General features: G+C 43.4%; 1 protein-coding gene across 1 annotated transcript; it reads right to left on the bottom strand.

Moving 5' to 3' along the window:
- Positions 1–12,258: 12,258 nt before the first annotated feature.
- LOC119013827 (ADP-ribosyl cyclase/cyclic ADP-ribose hydrolase 1-like) lies at positions 12,259–15,130 on the bottom strand. The gene is made up of 6 exons (XM_037088698.1): positions 15,068–15,130; positions 13,819–13,897; positions 13,484–13,614; positions 12,779–12,896; positions 12,544–12,688; positions 12,259–12,266 (listed from the first exon to the last, which is right to left on the bottom strand). Exons 2-6 carry the CDS (start codon positions 13,894–13,896, stop codon positions 12,259–12,261), a joined length of 480 nt encoding a protein of 159 aa, XP_036944593.1. The 5' UTR covers position 13,897; positions 15,068–15,130.
- Between the last annotated feature and the right edge of the window lie 5,441 nt (positions 15,131–20,571).

Raw genomic sequence — 20,571 nt, 5'->3', positions numbered from 1 at the left:
CAGAGACCCGTTCTCCTGTTCTCCTGTTCTCCTGTTTCTGTGCTGTGAGTCTGGACTCTTTTCTTTCCTCAGTTTAAACATCAGTTAACACAATGTTTACACTGAATGGACCCAGAGCACATCAAATCGAATCAAATCAATCTTTATTTATATGGCGCTTTTCATACAGAAAAAAGTACCTCAAAGTGCCTCACAGAAATAAACAACAGCAGAAAAATAGAAACAGCAAAATAAAAAAAAGGAGAAGATAGTTAAAAGAAGCCAAACCCTCCCACCCCTTCAGACATGGACAGAGACATACACAGTCATACACACACTCACACATATGCACGCGGACACACACACTAATACACACCCATACAGTAGCTGTCACTAAAGAGACATGGCTGGGCAGCGAGACCTGGTGCATGGAGGAAGCTACCTTTCAGGAGCCAGCCACACCGGGAGAGATGTCGGGCCAAGGCCGCAGGGAGCACCGCCACAGAGACCACCCCAACCCGGGCAGACAGGAGGCCCCACACCAAGGTGCAGAGCCCTCTGGTCACCCGGGCCGGAGCCGTCCATGGGACAGCACCCCCCGCGGCCAGACCAGAGACCACCCCCAGCCCAGCAGGCCCCCAGGAGGAAATGCTGGAGATTAAAAACTGACAGACTAAAACAGTAAAATAAGGCAAAAAGCATAGAAGCTGAAAACACGAGGGACTAAAACATAAAAGTATAAAGGCTAAAAGCACAAGGGACTAAAGGGTAAAATATGAGAGATTATAACAGTAAAAGAAAAAATGAATAAATAGATAAATCAAATCAAATCAAATCAAATAAAAAGGATTTAAATGAATAAATAAATAAAAGAATAAATAAGTAAATAAATAAATAAAAGTGCTCTGATTAGCACGGCATAAAGGAATTAAGAAGAATTTAAATTTCAATTAAAAGCCTGGTTAAAAAGGTTGGTCTTGAGCCTCTTTTTAAAAACCTCTACAGTCTCTGCGACCCTGAGGCTCTCTGGCAGGCTGTTCCACAGTCGGGGCCCATAACAACTGAAAGCCTCCCTGTGCTTTTTTGAACTAACCTGTGGTGGTTAAAAGGCCGGTGCCAGAGGACCTCAGGGTCCGTGGGGGCTGATAGAGTAAAAGCAGGTCAGATAAATAAGAAGGCCCAAGACCGTTAAGACATTTAAAAACTAGTAAAAGAACCTTAAAATCAATCCTGAAACGCACGGGGAGCCAATGAAGTGACTTTAAAACCGGTGTAATGTGCTCCCGCCCTCTGCTCCTCGTCAGCACTCGTGCAGCTGAGTTTTGTATTAATTGTAGATTCGAAATGCTCTTTTTGGAAGGCCAGAGAGCAGAGCATTACAATAGTCTAAACGACAAGAGATAAAAGCATGCATCAGCACCTCCGTGCTGGCCTGAGAGAGAAACGGGCGGACTCTGGCTATATTCTTAAGATGGTAAAAACCTGTCTTTGTTATATTTTTGATATGTGGAATAAAACTGAGCTCAGAGTCAAAAATCACACCCAGATTTTTTACAGATTGTGATGGTTTAAAATCCTTTAACTTTGGTAAAAGTTTCTCTTTCAGGCCTTCAGGACCAATGAGTAAAACCTCTGTTTTGTCCTGGTTGAGCTGTAGGAAATTTGCTGCCATCCATGTCTTGATATCTAAAATGCAGTTAAAAAGGACATCAATAGGCCCTGTGTCATCAGGAGACACAGTGATGTACAGTTGCGTATCGTCAGCATAACTATGAAAGCTGATGCCTCCTGATGACGTCCCCAAGGGGAAGCATGTACAGATTAAAGAGAGTTGGACCTAAAATTGACCCTTGGGGAACCCCACACTTTATTTTGTGGGTTTCTGAGGAACATGTATCCATACTTACAAAGAAGTGTCGGTCTGTGAGGTAAGAAACGAACCAGTTAAGAACAGTACCAGAGAGGCCGACCAGGTTCTTCAGTCTATTTAATAAAATGTGATGGTCTACTGTACCGAAGGCGGCAGTTAGATCCAGCAGTACCAAGACTGTGAGTTTATGGTTATCTAAGTTGCACCTGATGTCGTTTAAAATCTTTAAAATCTGCACACTGTGACTCTTCTACAATGTGTTGAAAAGGAAGATGAGTCAGTCGAGTGAAATGAGATAAAACGCGGGAACAGGAAATGTTCCGTCCCTCCAGCAGCCTCCGTCCTCGTAATGAGCGACTGAAGTGGATTCAAAGTCCAACTGATTCATGTTTTTCACATTCTGAGAAAACCTCGATCCCTCAGACGGAAAAACGAACCGAACATCTCATAAAAGAGAAGAAGAAGAAGAAGAAGAAGAAGAAGAAGTTTTTTAACACTCACAGAGCTTCAGCCATGTTCGTCTTCTTCTGTTGGAGGAGGACTGTGTGTGTGTGTGTATGTGCGTGTGTGTGTGTGTGTAACCACCTCCTCCTTTCAATTCTGCTTCTGATTGGTCGACACACCTCACTGAGCAAGTTGGCCCACTGATGCAATATGTTGTCATCACCGCCATCTTGGATGTGGCAGCTCTGCCCCGTGAACTGATGAGAGTCAGTGTGGTGAACTTTATAAAGCTATAAGTTAATGTCTCATCTACACATCCACACATGTACGGATATATTCAGGAAGCAGAGAGGAACCAAAAACACCGTCTGTAACGTTCTCTAATGATTATAAATGTTAACTACAGTATACAGGTCAGCACCAAACCACAGGATGTGTTTTATAATGTTTGTATGTGTTTACAGCTGCTGATGTATATAACGCTGCTACTGTGATGACACCATCCATCCATCCATCCATCCATCTTCTACCGCTTTATCCATTACCGGGTCGCGGGGGCAGCTGTCTGAGCAGGGACACCCAGACTTCCCTCTCCCCGGACACTTCCTCCAGCTCCTCCGGGAGGATCCCAAGGCGTTCCCAGGCCAGCTGGGCGACATAGTCACTCCAGTGTGTCCTGGGTCTTCCCCGGGGTCTCCTCCCAGTGGGACATGCCAGGAACACCTCCCGTGGAAGGCGTCCCGGGGGCATCCGAAACAGATGCCCGAGCCACCTCAGCTGACTCCTCTCGATGTGGAGGAGCAGCGGCTCTACTCCGAGCTCCTCCCGGGTGACAGAGCTCCTCACCCTATCTCTAAGGGAGCGCCCCGCCACCCTGCGGAGGAAACTCATTTCAGCCGCTTGTATCCGGGATCTTATTCTTTCGGTCATGACCCAAAGTTCATGACCATAGGTGAGGGTAGGAACGTAGATTGACCGGTAAATCGAGAGCTTCGCCTTTCGACTCAGCTCTCTGTTCACCATGACAGACCGGTACAACGACCGCATTACTGCGGCTGCCACACCGATCCACCCATCAATCTCACGCTCCATCCTTCCCTCACTCGTGAACAAGACCCCAAGATACTTAAACTCCTCCACCTGAGGCAGTAGCTCTCCCCCAACCCGGAGGGGACAAGCCACCTTTTTCCGGTCGAGAACCATGGCCTCAGATTTGGAGGTGCTGATTCCCATCCCAGCCGCTTCACACTCGGCTGCAAACCGCCCCAGGACATGCTGGAGGTCCCGGCTCGAAGGAGCCAACAAGACCACATCATCCGCGAAAAGCAGAGATGAAATCCTGTGGCTCCCAAACCCAAACCAGATCCATTCGGACTCAATGTCCCCAGCCTCCCTCGGGATCAGGTCCAAGCTCTCCCGGAGGTGGGAGTTAAAGACCTCTTTGACAGAGGGTTCTGCCAGACGTTCCCAGCAGACCCTCACAATACGTTTGGGTCTGCCAGGTCTGTCCAGCTTCCTCCCCTGCCAACGGATCCGACTCACCACCAGGTGGTGATCAGTTGACAGCTCAGCCCCTCTCTTCACCCGAGTGTCCAAGACATACGGCCGGAGGCCAGATGACACGACCACAGCAATCATCCAATATTTTGTTACAACCTCTTCAACCTCCTGGACTGGGCCAAGAACACAGAGGCTGTGTACAAGAAGGGCCAGAGCCGACTCTATTTCCTGAGGAGACTCAGGTCCTTCAATGTCTGCAACATCATGCTGAGGATGTTCTACCAGTCGATGGTAGCCAGTGCCATCTTTTTTGGGGTTGTGTGCTGGGGCAGCAGGCTGAGGGCAGCAGACGCCAACAAGATCAGTAGGATCATCAGGAAGGCTGGCTCCGTCCTGGGGGTCCAACTGGACTCTTTGGTGGTGGTGTCTGAGAGGAGGATGCTGTGCAAACTGCATAGTATCCTGGACAACAACATTCACCCTCTCCACCAGGTGCTAAACTCACACAGCAGCACCTTCAGCAGCAGACTCATCCCACCCCGATGTAACACGGAGCGCCTGAGGAAGTCTTTTCTCCCTCAGGCCATCAGACTGTTTAATGCATCCACCTCTGGTCACGGGAGGGACAGTGGAGACACTGTCACCTGAGCCAAATCAAATCAATATCATTCCCTATCACCTCCATCACTTATTGAGTGTGCACTGGACCTTGTAAATCTCCTGCACTGGACTTAGTAAATTGCTGCTATTTCATGCTGCTGCTAAATTTACTATTTTTTCACTTTATACCACTTGTCACTTTATTCAATCTTATTGTGTACTTTCTTTTCAGTTTTATGCTGCTCACGGTTGGATTGCATTCTGTGTACTTAGTAACTAGTTTATTTATTACTTTACCATTATTTATTACTTTTGTATTCCTTTCTCACTTTGTTTTACTACTGTTGCAAGACAATTTCCCTCGGGATAAATAAAGTCTTCTTGAATCTTGAATCTTCAGTTTGTACTTTTTCATTCAATACGCTTCAAGTGTCATCACTTAACTTGTTAACTTTGTCAAGCACCAAACAAAGCAAATTATTCCGATATATTTACTCATGCAGATCTTGTACAGCATTATAATACCATAAGCACACATATATTCTATATATGTGTAGAATATTCACTGTTGATAACATGTAGCTTCTATGTGCTCCTTTAGAAACTCTGCCATCGTGCAACTTTTACGATTTGTATGAGATATAAAAAATGAAAAATTTAGACATAAAACACATTTTTCATTGTAAAGAGAAAGTTACTTTATAAATCAGCTGCACTGGATGAACACATTGTAAACAAACTCCGCTGAAACAAACAAAATGTCCATCTGAAGGTGTCGTCTCAGACTGACGCTGTTCACTGAGACACAGTTACAATAAATAATTCCAGTGATTTCACCACTCAGGTCAATTTTACATTGATTAATACTAATCACATCTTTTCATGCACAATTGATCCTTCTGGAATTATTAACACCATTTGGTAAATCAATAAATGCTCTGATGCCCTGAATCTGTGTCGACATTTCATGGTTGTGACAGTCGACACATCAATAAATATGTAAAGATTATAGAGAAGATATCAAAATGTTATCAAACAAAAGCTTTTTTAACCTCGTTGCACTCAGTGAACATGGAGGGTGGAGCGGTCGGCCACACGAGTTCTGATTCGATCGTGTTTCAGAAATATCTGACGGCGTTAACAGAAGCAAGCGACATTGTGACTGAACATTACATAAGAACAATTGTTGTTGAAAATGAACTGCGTTTAGTGTTAAACATGTTTTACATTCTGCTCTTTCATCTGGAATATGTTTTATACATTTTGCATGATTTTTTTTTTCAGTTTTAATCAAATTCAGATGTTGTTCTCTTGTTTTGGGACAGCTGTTTTTGAAGGTACTGGGCTGACATATAATCATATAAACTGTAAAAACCTAAACAAACATGTAAAAATGTTACACTTGTACAAATGACCCGTGGATGATCAGCAGTGATGATTTTGAGCAAGAACATTTTACTTATTTTCAACAGAATTAGCACTTTTCTTCTCTAAGTCTCAAGAATCATTGTGTTACATTTCTTCATTTAATGGACAAAATATTAAAAATAGTTCCTTCTCTCAGTCCACATACTGTATAATATTTCACAACATATTAAACCAACGTTACATAGATTAACATGTATAGAGAGAAACATTTGATAGATATTATAATTATTATCATGTAGCAGAAGCAGTACCTGCTGCGGAGCTGCTGCAGTGGAAGAAGAAACAAACTGTTTCAGGCTGCTGCTCTTTAAAGACACAACATGTGAACTGTGTTTATTTTGGCAGTCGACATCAGCAGAGTGATACTTTGGTCTTTACATCAAACTGGCCAGCGACACTTTCACAACCTTTATTTCCTGTAATCCTCCACAGCAGTGAGTACAGGCACAGGTGAAGTTTGTACAGACTAAGCTTGGCCTCATGTTTTATGTTTATTAGCACAGTTTTCTCTTGAGTGGTTCCAACTGCTGTCACAATCTTTATTCAACAACTAAATATTACACAAGGTTTCTGAGAAGAGATTTTAATTTTAAACTGAACTTCAGCGTTCTGGATTTGATTTGTATCTTGTTTCAACTGAACTCATAACGATCAGTTCTTCATTGTAGCTTCAGTATCGTTCAGATCATCCACATACTTCCAAAAGTCTATGTTCACTTTCTATTCTTTATTATTCTATGTTTTCGAGGCAGGGCAACGTTTCTTTTTTCTCAGACTTAAATTCACAAGAGCACATGAAACACAGGGAGAGGACGGGAATACAAAAGACAAGAAGACAAGGCTGCGTCCAAATCTCCCTCTGGACTTCAGTCTCTCTCCCTCCTGCAACGTGTTCACAGCCGTCACGTCAAGTCTGCGAGTGCGTGAGGCTGCAGGGAAAATACAGTAAAATACTGCGGTCACCCCGACAGTCTGTACTTCTCTATCAAGAGCTGGTGAACATTTCAAGCCTACAAGATTCAAGTCACGTTATAATAAAACCATTGTTTTACATTCATAAAAAGTGCCTGTACTGCAAAGGATTGTGGGTAATTAAATCAGTGGATCTGGATGAAACGTGGATTTGGCCTTCAAGACTCCCAGACTTCCTGCGAACGCGCCCACAAAGTCTGTGAGTCTTCAACAGCAGAGCTCAAACACACAACCTGCCAACAAAACCTTCATGAAGCATCTCACAGGCTCTGCTGTCACTTTCATAACTTCTAATAATCAACAGGATGGTCGTTCGCTCTCTGATGAAGGTAAATCATTTCTTTGGGTGATCGACACACACTGACGCTCCTCATGTTTGAAAGAAAATCACAGTAGTGTGTGTGTCTGCCAGCACTGCCGACTTCGAGCCTGAGCCTGAACGCAACTTCCACTCTCCGACGCCACGAAGGAACCTGCCACGCCAACCTCGACCCGATCTGTGCTAATTCCAATAAACTCTCTTGTATTTTAACCCTTGTCTGCGTTTGAGTCCTGGTCCGGTTCTGACAAGTTTAAAGTGAGTTTTTGAATCCAGCCCAATCAGCGATGTGTTAAACTTTACACTCAGTTTGAACCTTCAGTCTAACCTGAAGATTGGCTGCTTCCTTCTGAGCAGCTCAGAGCAACTTCACAGCAGGTCCATTATTATTATTATTATTATTATTATTATTATTATTATTAATAATAATAATAATAATAATAATAATAATAATAATAATAATAATAATAATATCTGAGGGAGCTTCAGCTGCTGCTGTCAGGAGACAGATCAGCAAACAGAGTTATTATCAGCATCTAATGTCGACTAATATCCGCTAATGTTTGAGCGCTTCACTGTTCAGGAAATTCAAGTGTGTAAGTTGCTGAATGTAGATTTAACTGATCAGTGTTAACTCTCTCCTCTCTGTCCTGGTCCTGCACATGCATTCATATTTCATCTGCTGGAGTCAGATGGATGCTCTGATCTTCATTAGTTCTCTTTTTTTCTTCTCTGTTTTGTTTGTGTGTGTGTGTGTGTGTGTGTGTGTGTGTGTGTGTGTGTGTGTGTGTGTGTGTGTGTGTGTGTGTGTGTGTGTGTGCTGTGTGATGTGTTTTCTGTGTTTGTGTACTGCAGTGAAAAGATTATTGTGTTGGGTATGGACTCCGGGAAGAATAGCAATGGCTTTGCAAAAGCTAATGGAGATCCAAATAAAAGATAAAAGATAAAACGTGATTTTCAACGTACATGTTGATCTCAGGTCGTTTAGATCTGAGTTCAGTCTGTTGAACCTCCTTCCCTGCAGGCTGCAGGCAGACCAGGAGTTTCTGTCCCATCAGCATGTTTGAAGCACGAGGCTGAAATAAGAGACGGAGCTCATGTGCTTTGCTGAAGCTTTAATAAACCACAGAAAATTACAGAAAACAGTCACAACTGAGCTCCTCACACCATGTTGTATGTGTACAGTATGCAGCCAGTTATAACAGCAGATTAACACATTAATGTCCACAGTGGAAATTATGTTACAGAAGTTAAAATACCGTCTGAGCAGAGCAGAAACACACTGAGACGACTGAGTCTGATGCCCGAGCCGAGCGGCTGCTGCTTCAGCTGCGAGTCACAGGATCAGAACATGCTGCTGCTTCTTTGTGTAATTTTGAAAAATGATGGAATGATGTAAAAACGATGAATCCCTCGTGATGCAAACTGACACACTGGCAGAAGTTATGATGGACTCAGAATAACTTTCATTTCAATAATTTGAGCTTTGATCAAGTGGAAATCTAATATTTAAATGTTACTAATATTAAAAGAATCTGACACTGATTTTTGTTTCAACAAACATGTTTAGCCTGTGTGTGTGTGTGTGTGTGTGTGTGTGTGTGTGTGTGTGTGTGTGTGTGTGTGTGTGTGTGTGTGTGTGTGTGTGACAGCAGAGTGAAAGCAGATGAGCAGTAGAATAGATTCTATGGGGGCTCTGATGTTTGGCTGCAGTTCTACCCGACGACGTTCTGTCAGGGTTCTGAAATATGAGATGAGGAACAAGTTTAGAATATTTTTTATAATAACACATTTTATACATATATGAGAGTCAGTCAGTCAGTCAGTCAGTCAGTCGTACACTAGTATACGAGGATGTTTAATCCGGAGTTCTGAGTTGTGATGGTTCATATTGATGATGATGATTGGTTCATATTCATTGTTGATCTCATGTGTTGTTCTGCCTGTTGTGTTGCTGTATGATTCCGGACCTGCTGCATCAGTTTGTGTTGTATAAATCAATAAGCTGATCGGCTGGTGTTCCGCAGTCTGGAGCGTTTGAAGGTAACAGACAAGACAACATTTGAAGATGTTTCATCAGCAGCACAAACGTTTGATTCTTACACACGACTGAAGTTTGTAGCACTGCTGAGCAGATTCACCGGTGAGTTCAGAGCAGTGAAACCACAACTCTGGTTCCACCAATCAGCTCTTATTTAAAACAGAGTAAGGTCTACCCACTGTAGCTCAGCGGGTAGAGCAGGTCGACTAGTGATCAAAAGGTTGCTAGTTCAAATCCCGGCTCCGGGCAAGGCTGGGTTGCATGTCGAAGTGTGACATACCTCAATTCTAAAATGTACCTCAGAAATATACTTACTAGCAGTGTCCCACCAGTTTTGGGGTTCTGCAGCTTTTAACTCCGAACTGAAAAACAAAGATCATACTTCCAGTCAGGCTCAGTGAAACTCTTCTCATGTGTATTGAAAAAGTTGAAATATTTACATTTTTCATATTTTGTCCAAAGAAGAATAATTTGAAAGAGTCGCCAAAGTTTTAACATTCATCATGTCTCACTTTGTCACCAGAAACACAAACGTGAGAGAAAAACAACGCCACAAAACCCAAAGCAGCCGACACATTCGAGTTTATCGTTCATACGCAGGCGACTAACAGAGACACAGCAGACAGATGTGAACTGCACTCGTCACTTCTCCTTCTTCTGAACAGGAACGTCGTCAGTCTGATGTTGGTAGTTTATTGGATGAACAATGTTGCACTTCACCCTGACGACCTCTGACCCGACTGTCTGAACTAATCAGTGCTGAAAACTATGAACTATATTCTGTTGCTGTGCTGCTCGTTCTGCCTAAAATCCTCTGAGAAACAAAGTTTAACAGTGTTGATCAGCATCCAGAACATCCAGAAAGATTCTGAACAGGACGTGGCACCGTGTTGTTTCTGAACGATGAAAACAGAGGCTGAAAAAACTCTTCACAATCAGCCTGATCAGATATGAACCATCATCCTGTTCACCAGACATGTTTTCAGAAACTTGTATTTGTTTCTGTAGAGATGTAATTACACATCGACTGTTATCAGCTGGCTGCTTTAATGTGTCCCGTTTCAAACTGGACTCTGAGCCCAAACCAGCGGTTCTGGTACATCAGGAGAGTTTCTCTGCAGTGTCTCCTTCAGTTTTAGAGCCTTTAGAAACAGACTATCATGAAAGGCTGAGTCACGGTTTCACACAGATACTGAGAGACAATGATGTGAGGATCAGAAAAACCTTTCAGTCAACTGCAGTTCATGTTCAGGTTGATGTTATTTCTGCATTCATTTAATTATCAGTTCCTATAAAATGTTTCAGCCCACTGGATGTTTCCCTTTTATTGCTTTTATAAATGGAATCATGGTTTAATGTCAAAGTGAAAACAGATTTCACGGCTCTGTCAGGTGGACAGATTCTCTTTTGGACTGAGGTCTGGACTTTGACTGGGCCGCTCCAGAACTTTCATCTTGTTGTCTTTGAACCATTTCTGTGTAGTTTCTCTGTTTGCTTCAGGTCGTCGTCTTTCTGGCTGGAAAATAAATCCTCTCCCACGTCATAGTTCTTGTACAGACTGAAAGTTTTTGCTGCAATCTTTTGTCAAAAAAGCCAAATGATATTGATCATGATTCCATTTATCAAAGCAATAAAAGGGGGAAACATCTGAGAGGTGAACACCTTTTATAACCTCCGTCTGTGTGAGTGTGAGCAGGGCTGTTCTGATCAGAACCACTTACTCGGTGGCAGTTCTGCACTCATAGCTGACTTTCAACCCACTTTCCAGGTGTTTCAGAGATTTATCTTCACAATTCTTCTGGGAAGAACTGCAATCACAGTTTAGATCAAATGATTTCATACGACAAGCAGAGGAGGGGAAACAGGGCAGGTAGACAAAGGATCCAGTCTTTTGCCCCACTGAGGCATCAGTCATTCAAGATTTCAAGAAAGAAAAACACATTGGTAACGACTGTGGTTATAAAATGATTATTTTCTTTGTCTCAGTTGTGTTTAAATATCACATTTATGATTCTACAGCTTCATATTTGTGTCCCAACTGTGTGAGCAATATAAATCTCACACAGTTTAGCTGAAAATATATAGCGCAGTTCACATCAGCACATAAAACTACATATTTGATTAATTAAACACTTACCTTTTGTTGACCAGAATCACACGCAGGGACGTCACTTTGTCCTTCTGTAAGCTGATCAATTCATCAGTTGCTAATATACTTGGATTAAGTAAAGAAGACATAAAAACAGGAAAGCTGTCAGTCTTCATCTTGGCGTGCCATCACACGATGCCGCAGATCAGTGAATGAGTTGTACGAACAGAACCAGAACCTGCTGCTCACCTGTTCTTGTTGAATGGTTCCGGTTCTGTTCCACTCAGTAACACTGTGACCACTCCTGTCGCTGCCTTTGCAAACTGCAGCAGAGCAACAAACACCAGCTCAATACTTCTGATTCCAAACCAGGGGACAAACACATTTCTGCGGGACATTACAGGGTTTCTGATTCTGGTTCTGATTCTGATGTGTACACGGTGTAGTCATGTGAACCTTTTAGGTGGCAACAACATTCAGGATCATTCAGATAAATGCCAGAGACGGATGTTCTAGAGTCTCCAGCCCTCAGGATCCTGCCGGGCTCTTCAGACCCGGCACCCACACTGTGCAACCCACCCGCTGCAACCAGTTCTGACCCAAGAAACCAGGTCAGAGCTGCTGCAGTGAACCCCTCGCTCATCTTCACTCAACTGATATCATGACTGATCTGTTCTCCAGTCCATAATAAACTGCAGTATTATGAGGGAACAATATGTGATCCTCTGGCTTAAATCTGAGAGTTCATCAGGTGCTGCACGGTCCTGTTGTTTAGAAATATAATATTTAGGAAACAGCAAAGTGACAGAAGCACAGCTACAAAACATTTAGCATGCAACACTTTTATGTTTGTGCTTAAAACCATGAAGGTACTCACTGCAGCTGACACGCTCTTCCAGTAGGAACTGACAGGATTCACTGGGTGTGTTGTGAAGTCGAGGCAACGTGAAGTCAGAACCTCTATGAGCGAGCGAGAGAGGGAATAGAACAGATAGAAGAGAGAATAGCCTTTACTGTCACTGTACTGTGGGGGGTACAATGAAATTCAGAGTGCTCTCACAGAGCCACCGAGCATCACAAAAAGAGACAAACAGTGAAAAACAGCATACCACAAAAACATAAACAGCACACAACAAGACAAAAACAAAAACAGTAAAGAGACAGAGGCCTTACAACCACAGACCATCACCACGGTGCCAGGTATCATCCTAACACACCGACAGTATCAGCGTTTGAATTTTTTAACATGTAATCAAAGTCTGCATTTTTTACATTGTTCATTAAGATATGAACTATATTACCCTGTTTCCCTTTCTGTCCACACCAAACTGCATTTGGAACATCCAGGCTTCCATAGATGGTCTCCCCGATGTGGAAATAATGTTCATGAATGTCATTCTCACTCAGCCATGTGATCATGTCAGAAGTTTTACTCCACAGCAGAACCTGAAGACAGACAGAACAGTGCAGGTGACAGTACAGCAGAGTGTTCGACACCCAGAGACACATGAGCACCAGAGTGAAGCGAGTCAGTACCTCAGTCTTCACTGGAATCGGTTCTGATTGAATCAGATCTTTATAAGCTTCTGGTCTGACAGTTGTAGGATCCTTATTGATGAAGGCAGCAGTGAAGTGGTCCCAGAATTTGTTGCACCTGAAGCCATAACAGCATCACTTACACCACTTACACACTACATCACTATAACATGAAGCAAAAACATCAGTGATGACTGAGTTCATACAGGTGGACGTCACAGTCACCTGCACACCTGTCAGGACCGGGCTCAGAGAGAGGGGGTGCTGCACACCTGGACCACCTGCTCACTGTCCTACTGTTTATTGTATAAACTGGCTTCACATGTGGAAATGATTTCATGGTTTATTAGCTTCTGTCAGCATTGACTCTGTAACTGTTCGGTGTATTTTCTGCTTTTTTCAAGTTCTATATAAATAAAGTTGATTAACATCATCATGATCATTATTTAGAATGCTCTATATCATAATAGTTACAGCTTATTTATTCATATAATGTTAAAACAACATTATAGAAATAAAAAGATCAATGTGTCCAGTTGTTAATATAACTCTTGTCAACCAATAATGAAGAAGTTAAAAAAAAATACAAAACCTGCCTTAAGATGAAGTCAGAGCTGTGTGAGGAACACAGGACTGATGAGGGAGTCACACGTCTGGGCTGTAGTTAATGTTAGTCACTAATATAATCAATCAAAAAGTTCTCACCTGGCTAAATCTGTTCCTGAAACAAAGGTTCTACAATTGGCAAGAACATCTTCTTTCAGGTTTGGTACTGTTTTGTCTGGCTCTGGTTTGAAACAGCTGAACAACCAATAAAAACATCCGTTCCCTTGGACCTGAGATCAAACACAGAAGACAGTCCAGATCAGTTCAGCCACACAGGATTTGAGCTCTCTGAACCTCTGAGTCCATATTTATACAGTCTGTAGTGTTTCTGTGAAGAGGTTCACTTTACGTATGTATACAGACACTTTATAACTTCAGTCCTATAATAATGTGCGTTATGACAGTAATGACAGAAGTTCTTCGCGCTGACGTACCGCTTGTGACTGAAGCAGCATCACAGTGATGGACACGAGGAGCAGAACTGTCCAGGAAGAACCGAACACGTGTGCCATTCTGCAGATACACAACAGACTGACTGTAGACATGGTGTCATACACACACACACACACACACACACACACACATATATACACATATATATATAATATGATCGGACTGCAGACATACTCGGCTCACATCAGTACAACATGAAGACAGAACGTCACTGAATGCAGTACCGGACAGAACCAGGAGAGTTCTGATCCAGTCAGGTTGAGCAGTTGAAGCTGATGATCCGGTCAGATCAGTCAGTCGGGAGCTGAAGATTGTTGTCTTTTATTATCTCATAAATATCAATGTTTTCATTTGTCAACTGCGTCTCTAAATAGAAGCTGGTATTTAAATGAGTATAATGAGTTAATTACAACAAATACATGAATGAAATATAATAAAAAGAGAAAATAAAGAGAAAAAATGACACAATGTCTTTGCTTGTGAAGAACCAGTCAGTGTGTTTGATTTAAATATAAAGTTTAGTTTACATGTAGTCACACTCAGTGTCACAGTTACCTTCTTTAACCCACATCATGTCTAATATACTTATATATTATGTATATATGTTATATTATGTTGTGTCTTTTACCGTCAAACATGTACCAAGCTACAAGAAATACAACACTGCTTTGAAAACGACTAAGGACCTGACACAGAACCGGATCATGCAGATTCTGCTAGAATTACAAATGTTTTGAACTCACTGGACCAGAACAGAATAAAGTACTGACAGGTGAGAGAATGAAACAAGAATGAGATAATTCCACATGAGACTCAGAGATACTAACACCAGTGTTAGTGAAAAACTTAAAGGTGGAGAAACACTAAAACAGGGTTCCTCAAGAACCGACAGACACAAGACGGTGTAAGACGGGTTCTACACGTAATGGAACATATCAGCTCTACAGATACATCTACTGTTCTCAGCCTCAACACTGAAACAGCCTTTGATTCTGTCGGCTGGGAACATTTCTGTTCAACACTGCAAACATCAGTCAGTCATTTATTCCTAAAGAACTTCTATCACTCCCCTACAGCTAGAAGACAAATCAGTGGCAGTGTGAGCGACTCTGTGCCTCTGAGAGGAGCAGAGATTCCTGTTCGCATCGTTAATTGAGCCACTTGCACAAACAATCAGGGAAGATGAAGAAATAACGGGAGTTTGGATTAAAGACAGAATTGAAGACTTACCTTTATGCAGATGATGTACGGAGCTTTCTTTCACAGCCTGACTGGAACTTGTCTGAACTGTTTTCCTGTTTGAAAACAGTTGGTTACTCAGGTTATGAATTAAATATACATCCATCCATCCATTTTCATCTGCTTATCTGACCGGGTCGTCGGGGCAGCTGCCTGAGCAGGGACACCCAGACTTCCTCCAGCTCCTCCAGGAGGATCCCAAGGCGTTCCCAGGTCAGCTGGGTGACATAGTCACTCCAGCGTTTCCTGGAGCTTCCTCGGGGTCTCCTCCCGGCGGGACATGCCAGGAACACCTCCCGAGGGAGGCGTCCCGGGGGCATCCCAAAGTTCATGACCATAGGTGAGGGTAGGAACGTAGATTGACCGGTAAATCGAGAGCTTCACCTTTCGACTCAGCTCTCTCTTCACCACGACAGACCGATACAACGACCACATTACTGCGACCGCCGCACCGATTCGCCTGTCAGTCTCACGCTCCATCCTTCCCTCACTCGTGAACAAGACCCCAAGATACTTGAACTCCTCCACCTGAGGCAGTAGCTCTCCCCCAACCTGGAGGGAATACACAAAACACAAATCATTTGATATAACTACACACTCGCTGCACAAAATCTTCATAACTGCAACTGGGACAATGATATTATTAAATATCTGGGGATTAATATTCTTTCAGTTCCTTCCAGCTACTAAAGAAACAAAGACAGATTTAGACAGATGGACCGACATAATCGAATAGACATAATTAAGATTAAAATGTTATCACGATTACCTTTTGTCTTTCAATCAATAACTGTAGAAATATCTACAAAACGATTGAGTTGAGAAGAATGATTTCCAGGTTCATATGAAAGACCTACAGCATCATAACTGCCCAGAGGACAACAGGCTCTGCTGAATATGAACTTTTATGAATCAACACGATTGAGATATTTGATTTATTAATGCTTCAGTGAATGTATGAAACATAACGCTTAACTATAAATCACATTACACCAGAATAAATATGGTTCTCACCTGCGCTGTGTGTTTAACTGGATCGCTCCCTGTTTTAGTTTTCTGTAGTGTTCTCAGTTTTATTGTGTTCCTCAAACATCTCATGCTCACAGTTTCAATGTCACATTGCAGAATGTGTGAATCATTCAAACAAAATGTAAATATAATAAATTCTTACTTACCTGTGTCCGTGCAGAGCAGAGAAGCGTGTGGACTCGACAGGTGAGCAGGTTTTCTGATGCAGTGTTAGAAATGGACCTGCTGTTATAGACACCTGTACTGACCAGGACACGCCCACCGACCCAGCAGAACTTTGCAGCGGTCGGGTGATAAGAGACGACTTCACCACACTGACCTGCTGCAGGTGTACTTTACATTTGATCAGAGGTCTGATGGACAGTTGGTCCAGCAGGTAGGATTTGCATTTTCTCACGTGATTAAAGACCAAAGCCCACACATATGACCAGTGTGTGTGTGTGTGTGTGTGTGTGTGTGTGTGTGTGTGTGTGTGTGTGTGTGTGTGTGTGTGTGTGTACAGGCAGCTGAAGTGTAGCATCTCTGATTGATAATGTTCTACTGACAGTTGCATTAAAATGAACCGTTGTGAGAGTCGGAGGACACGTCAGCAGTCAGAGCACAAAGACACTCGTGTAACGTAGAAAACTTCTGGACGATGGAATCAAATCCCTGAAAATATGAAGGTCAAGATTTAATTCAGTCTGAGTTCTTCTGCTCTCCTTCAGACTGAAGCCAGACGCTTTAAATCAAACTGACAGCGTCTCCTCAGCCAATCACAGAACCCAACACAGAACCCAACACAGAACCCATCACAGAACCCATCACAGAACCCATCACAGAACCCAACACAGAACCCAACACAGAACACATCACAGAACCCAACACAGAACACATCACAGAACCCAACACAGAACCCAACACAGAACACATCACAGAACCCAACACAGAACACATCACAGAACACATCACAGAACCCAACACAGAACACATCACAGAACCCATCACAGAACCCGACACAGAACCCAACACAGAACCCAACACAGAACACATCACAGAACCCAACACAGAACCCAACACAGAACCCATCACAGAACCCAACACAGAACCCAACACAGAACCCATCACAGAACACATCACAGAACCCAACACAGAACCCAACACAGAACCCATCACAGAACCCAACACAGAACCCAACACAGAACACATCACAGAACACATCACAGAACCCAACACAGAACACATCACAGAACCCAACACAGAACACATCACAGAACCCAACACAGAACACATCACAGAACCCGACACAGAACCCAACACAGAACACATCACAGAACCCAACACAGAACACATCACAGAACCCAACACAGAACCCAACACAGAACACATCACAGAACCCAACACAGAACACATCACAGAACACATCACAGAACCCAACACAGAACACATCACAGAACCCATCACAGAACCCGACACAGAACCCAACACAGAACCCAACACAGAACACATCACAGAACCCAACACAGAACCCAACACAGAACACATCACAGAACCCAACACAGAACCCAACACAGAACACATCACAGAACACATCACAGAACCAACACAGAACAACACAGAACCCAACACAGAACCCATCACAGACACAACAGAACCCAACACAGAACCCAACACAGAACCCATCACAGAACCCATCACAGAACCCAACACAGAACCCAACACAGAACCCAACACAGAACACATCACAGAACACATCACAGAACCCAACACAGAACACATCACAGAACCCATCACAGAACCCGACACAGAACCCAACACAGAACACATCACAGAACCCAACACAGAACACATCACAGAACCCAACACAGAACCCAACACAGAACACATCACAGAACCCAACACAGAACACATCACAGAACACATCACAGAACCCAACACAGAACACATCACAGAACCCATCACAGAACCCGACACAGAACCCAACACAGAACCCAACACAGAACACATCACAGAACCCAACACAGAACCCAACACAGAACACATCACAGAACCCAACACAGAACCCAACACAGAACACATCACAGAACACATCACAGAACCCAACACAGAACACATCACAGAACCCATCACAGAACCCAACACAGAACCCAACACAGAACACATCACAGAACCCATCACAGAACCCAACACAGAACCCAACACAGAACACATCACAGAACCCAACACAGAACACATCACAGAACACATCACAGAACCCGACACAGAACCCAACACAGAACCCATCACAGAACACATCACAGAACCCAACACAGAACCCAACACAGAACCCATCACAGAACACATCACAGAACCCAACACAGAACCCAACACAGAACCCATCACAGAACCCATCACAGAACCCAACACAGAACCCAACACAGAACCCAACACAGAACACATCACAGAACACATCACAGAACCCAACACAGAACACATCACAGAACCCATCACAGAACCCGACACAGAACCCAACACAGAACACATCACAGAACCCAACACAGAACACATCACAGAACCCAACACAGAACCCAACACAGAACACATCACAGAACCCAACACAGAACACATCACAGAACACATCACAGAACCCAACACAGAACACATCACAGAACCCATCACAGAACCCGACACAGAACCCAACACAGAACCCAACACAGAACACATCACAGAACCCAACACAGAACCCAACACAGAACACATCACAGAACCCAACACAGAACCCAACACAGAACACATCACAGAACACATCACAGAACCCAACACAGAACCCAACACAGAACCCATCACAGAACACATCACAGAACCCAACACAGAACCCAACACAGAACCCATCACAGAACCCATCACAGAACCCAACACAGAACCCAACACAGAACACATCACAGAACACATCACAGAACCCAACACAGAACACATCACAGAACCCATCACAGAACCCGACACAGAACCCAACACAGAACACATCACAGAACCCAACACAGAACACATCACAGAACCCAACACAGAACCCAACACAGAACACATCACAGAACCCAACACAGAACACATCACAGAACACATCACAGAACCCAACACAGAACACATCACAGAACCCATCACAGAACCCGACACAGAACCCAACACAGAACCCAACACAGAACACATCACAGAACCCAACACAGAACCCAACACAGAACACATCACAGAACCCAACACAGAACCCAACACAGAACACATCACAGAACACATCACAGAACCCAACACAGAACACATCACAGAACCCAACACAGAACACATCACAGAACACATCACAGAGCCCAACACAGAACACATCACAGAACCCAACACAGAACCCATCACAGAACACATCACATCCTCTTTGTCATCCTTCAGTAATGAATATATTATGGGTCTTCTGAAAATCTGCTGACTCAATAATATGTAGAAAGTTGTGAGTCAGACGTTCTATGTAGCATCTTAACTTCTTCGTCTGGTTCTAATTGATTATTGATTATTGTATTTCACTTTTTTGTCATATCGCCCAGGTAAATGTCCCCCTCTTATTTTGCCAGTTTCTGTCCTGTACTTCCTGTCTTTCATTTTGTTTCTCACAGTGTTGTCTCTGTTCCAGGTGCGTCCCTGTGTCCTTCCCTCCTGTGTGGTTACCTGCCCTGATGTGTTTCACCTGTGTGTCACTGTCTCACCTCCTGTGTGGTCTGTAGTCTGTCTCCCCACCTTCTGTGCCAGTTCATCTTAGATTGTCTAGCGTTCCAGCATTATTTTTCCTTAAGCTCCAAGAGTTCTTTCTGGTTTCCTGACTTTTGCCCGTGTTCTCCGACTGCCTCTGCGTGACTGTTTTGGGTGATGTTTGCCTGTCTGGACTGATCACCTGTGTACTGAATCTTTATTTGATTAAACACCTTCTCTGAGTTCTGCGTCCCGTGTTTTGGACCCACTTCAGGACGCGTGTCTTCATGGTAACGCTTCAGTCTTCAGATGTGATGTTTCTCTGGACTCACACAGTCTGTAATGTCTGATGACTTTCATCAGGCTGCACTAACAATCCAGCTGAGCCAGAATGCTGCTGACTGTGTTCTGACAAGAGCCCATATTAGCCTCTCCACACTGACTTCCTGTGAAATACAGAATTTTTTCATTTATTTAATTTTCTCTTCTCCCCACATACAGAACCCTTTCTGGTCAGGCATCAGTCTCCAGAAGTAGAACAAGAGGCAGAACCTTCATCCATCAGGGTTCCGTCCTGTAGAACCGGTCCAGTGTGGGTTCAGACGTCCTCTATGTTTTGGAGGAGAATTCAAACTTTTTGATAAAGTATGTAGTTAATGTTGCACAGGCTCTAAGCTGCCACAGGTTTAGATTTCCCATGATGCTCCTCTCTCTCTATGTGTACACATTCATGGTACTGACTCGCCTTCTGACCCAGAGTCTCTGTTGCTTGACACCCACCA

This window comes from Acanthopagrus latus, chromosome 23 (genome assembly GCF_904848185.1).
Source record: "Acanthopagrus latus isolate v.2019 chromosome 23, fAcaLat1.1, whole genome shotgun sequence".
In the NCBI taxonomy this organism is placed as follows: Eukaryota; Metazoa; Chordata; class Actinopteri; order Spariformes; family Sparidae; genus Acanthopagrus; species Acanthopagrus latus.
This window is presented reverse-complemented; position numbering and strand designations above follow the sequence as displayed.